The sequence below is a fragment of the Procambarus clarkii genome, chromosome 54, assembly GCF_040958095.1.
Source record: "Procambarus clarkii isolate CNS0578487 chromosome 54, FALCON_Pclarkii_2.0, whole genome shotgun sequence".
Taxonomy (NCBI): Eukaryota; Metazoa; Arthropoda; class Malacostraca; order Decapoda; family Cambaridae; genus Procambarus; species Procambarus clarkii.
The window spans coordinates 19768458-19771549 of NC_091203.1; the positions used below are offsets into that span (position 1 = coordinate 19768458).

Here is a 3092-nt window from a genome sequence, read left to right on the forward strand (position 1 = left end):
GTGGGGGGCTTGCACGTGGAGGCCTGCATGTGGAGGGCTTGCACGTGGAGGCCTGCATGTGGGGGGCTTGCACGTGGAGGCCTGCATGTGGGGGGCTTTCACGTGGAGGCCTGCATGTGGGGGGCTTGCACGTGGAGGCCTGCATGTGGGGGGCTTGCACGTGGAGGCCTGCATGTGGGCACATGCATGTGGAGGCCTGCATGTGGGCACATGCATGTGGAGGCTTGCAAGTGGAGGCTTGCATGTGGAGGCTTGCATGCTCCCACATACAACCTCCACACGCAATTCCCCCCAAATGCAATCCCCCGATATGCATGCCCCCACATGCAAGCTCCCTCATGAAAGCCCCCACATGCAAACTCCCACCCGCACCCCTCCCCCTTCATGCAAGCCCCCCACATGGAAGACCCGACGTGCAAGCTTCCACATGCAAGCCTCTACATTCAAGACCCCCACATGCTAGTCCCCCACATGCAAGCCCCCACATGCACGCCCCCAAATGCAACCTCCACATGTAAGCCCACAACATGCAACCTCCACATACAAGCCCCACATGTAGGCCAACCGGATTCAACCTCCACATGCAAGCCCCAAACATGCAAGCCCCCCACATGCAAGCTCCCACATGCAAGCCCCCACATGAAAGCCAACACATTCAAGTGCCCACATGCAAGCCCCAACGTGGAAGCCCTCACATACAAGCCCCCAAATGCAAGCCCCCAAATGCAACATCCACATGAAAGCCCCCCCACATGCAAGTGCCTACATACAAGTGCCCACATGCAACCTCCACATGCAAATCCACCACATGCAAGCTCCTACATGCAAGCCCCCACATGCAAGCCCCCACATGCTAGCCCCCACATGCAAGCCCCATGTGCAACCTCCACACGCAAGCTCCCACATGCAAGCCCCCACATGCAAGATCACCACATGCAACCTTCATATGCAAGCCCCCATATGCAACCTCCACATGCAAGCTCCCACATGCAAGCCCCCCACTTGCAAGACCCCCAAATGTAAGCACCCAAATGCTACCTCCACATGCAAGCCCCCACATGCAAGCTCCCTACATGCAAGTGCCCACATGCAAGCCCCCTATATGCAAGCCTCCACATGCAAGCCCCAACATGTAAGCCCCCATATAAAACCTCCACTTGGAACCTCCACATTAAACCTCTATATGCAAGCCCCAACATGCAAGCCCCCACATGCAAGCTCCCACATACAAGCTCCCACATCCAAGACCCCTACATGCAAGCCCCACATGCATGTGGGGGCTTGCATGTGGAGGTTGTATGCAAGGGTTGTATGTGGGGGCTTGCAAGCCCCCACATGCAAGCCCTTACATACAACCTCAACATGCAAGCTCCCACATGCAAGAACCCACATACATCGTCTACATGCAAGCCCCCATATGCATGCCCCCAAATGCAAGACCCCACATGCAAGCCCCCCATATGCAAGTGCTCACATGCAAGACCCCACATACAAGCCCCCACATGCAAGTGCCTAAATGCAAGTGCCTACATGCAAGCCCTCACATGCAAGCCCCCACATGCCATCCCCAACATGCAAGCTTCCAAATGGAAGTACCCACATGCAAGCACACACATGCAAACCCAGTACATGCAAGTGCCCACATGCAAGCCCCACAGGCATGTGGGGGCTTGAAAGTGCCCACATACAAGCCTACACATGCAGGCCCCACACATGCAAGTGCCCACATGCAAGCCCCCACATGCAAGCCCCAACATGCAAGCCTCCACATGCAAGTGCCCACATGCAAGCCTCCACATGCAAGATTACACATTCAAGCCCCCCACATGCATGCCCCTACATGCAGGCCCCCCACATGGAAGCGTCCACATGCAAGCCCCCATATCCAAGTGCCCACATGCAAGCCCCCTTATGCAAGCCCCACACATGCAAGCCCACCACATGCAAGCCCCAACATGCAAGCCTCCACATGCAAGTGCCCACATGCAAGCCTCCACATGCAAGATTACACATTCAAGCCCCCCACATGCATGCCCCTACATGCAGGCCCCCCCACATGGAAGTGTCCACATGCAAGCCCCCATATCCAAGTGCCCACATGCAACCCCCCACATGCAAGCCCACCACATGCAAGCCCACCACATGCAAGCCCACCACATGCAAGCTCCCACATGCAAGCCCCACGTGCAACCTCCACACGCAAGCTCCCACATGCAAGATCACCACATGCAACCTTCATATGTCAGCCCCCACAAGCAAGCCCCCACAAGCAAGCCCCCACATGCAAGCCTCCACATGCAAGCCCCCCGCATGCAAGCCCTCCACATGCAAGTCCCCACATGAATGCCCCTACATGCAAGCTCCCACATGCAAGCTCCCACATGCAAACCCCCACTTGCAAGCCCCCCCACTTGCAAGCCCCCCACTTGCAACCTGCACATGCAAGCCCCCAAATGCAAGCCCCCAAATGCAACATCCACATGAAAGCCCCCACATGCAAGTTCCCACATGCAACCTCCACATTAAAGCTCACCACATGCAAGCCTCCCACGTTCAAGCCTCCCACATACAACCTCCACACGCAGTTCCCCCCACATGCAAGCTCCTCATGCAAGCCCCCCACATGCAAACTCCCACCCGCACACCCCTACATGCAAGTTCCCCACAGGCAAGCAACCACATACAACTTCCACATGCAAGTCCCCACGTGCAAGCCTCTACATGCAAGCCTCCACATGCAAGCCCCCACATGCAAGCCCCCAATATGCAAGCCCCCACATGCAAGACCCCAAATGCAACCTGAACAACCAAGCCCCTTAAATGCAAGCCCCCACATGCAAGCCCCCAAATGCAACCTCCACAAGAAAGCCCACAACATGCAAAATCCACATACAAGCCCCCACATGCAGGCCAACCGGATTCAGCCTCCACATGCAAGCCCCCACATGCAAGCCTACACATTCAAGTGCCCACATGCAAGCCCCAACGTAGAGGCCCTCACATGCAAGTGCCCACATGCAAGCCCCCCAAAATGCAAGCCCCCATATGCAAGCCCCTAACTGCAACCTGCACCTGCAAGCCCCCAAATGCAA

The 3092-nt window shown here is 56.8% G+C and overlaps 3 protein-coding genes across 3 annotated transcripts; all 3 read left to right on the forward strand.

Annotated features, from left to right (window-relative positions):
* The first annotated feature begins 399 nt into the window (after positions 1 to 399).
* On the forward strand, positions 400 to 1023 carry LOC123771356 (uncharacterized). The gene has a single exon (XM_045763862.1). It carries the CDS (start codon positions 400 to 402, stop codon positions 1021 to 1023), a length of 624 nt encoding a protein of 207 aa, XP_045619818.1.
* Positions 1024 to 1044: 21 nt separating this feature from the next.
* LOC138352703 (uncharacterized) lies at positions 1045 to 1674 on the forward strand. Its single transcript, XM_069305284.1, has one exon. It carries the CDS (start codon positions 1045 to 1047, stop codon positions 1672 to 1674), a length of 630 nt encoding a protein of 209 aa, XP_069161385.1.
* Positions 1675 to 1741: 67 nt separating this feature from the next.
* On the forward strand, positions 1742 to 2803 carry LOC123771357 (uncharacterized). Its single transcript, XM_045763863.1, has one exon. It carries the CDS (start codon positions 1742 to 1744, stop codon positions 2801 to 2803), a length of 1062 nt encoding a protein of 353 aa, XP_045619819.1.
* Positions 2804 to 3092: the final 289 nt, after the last annotated feature.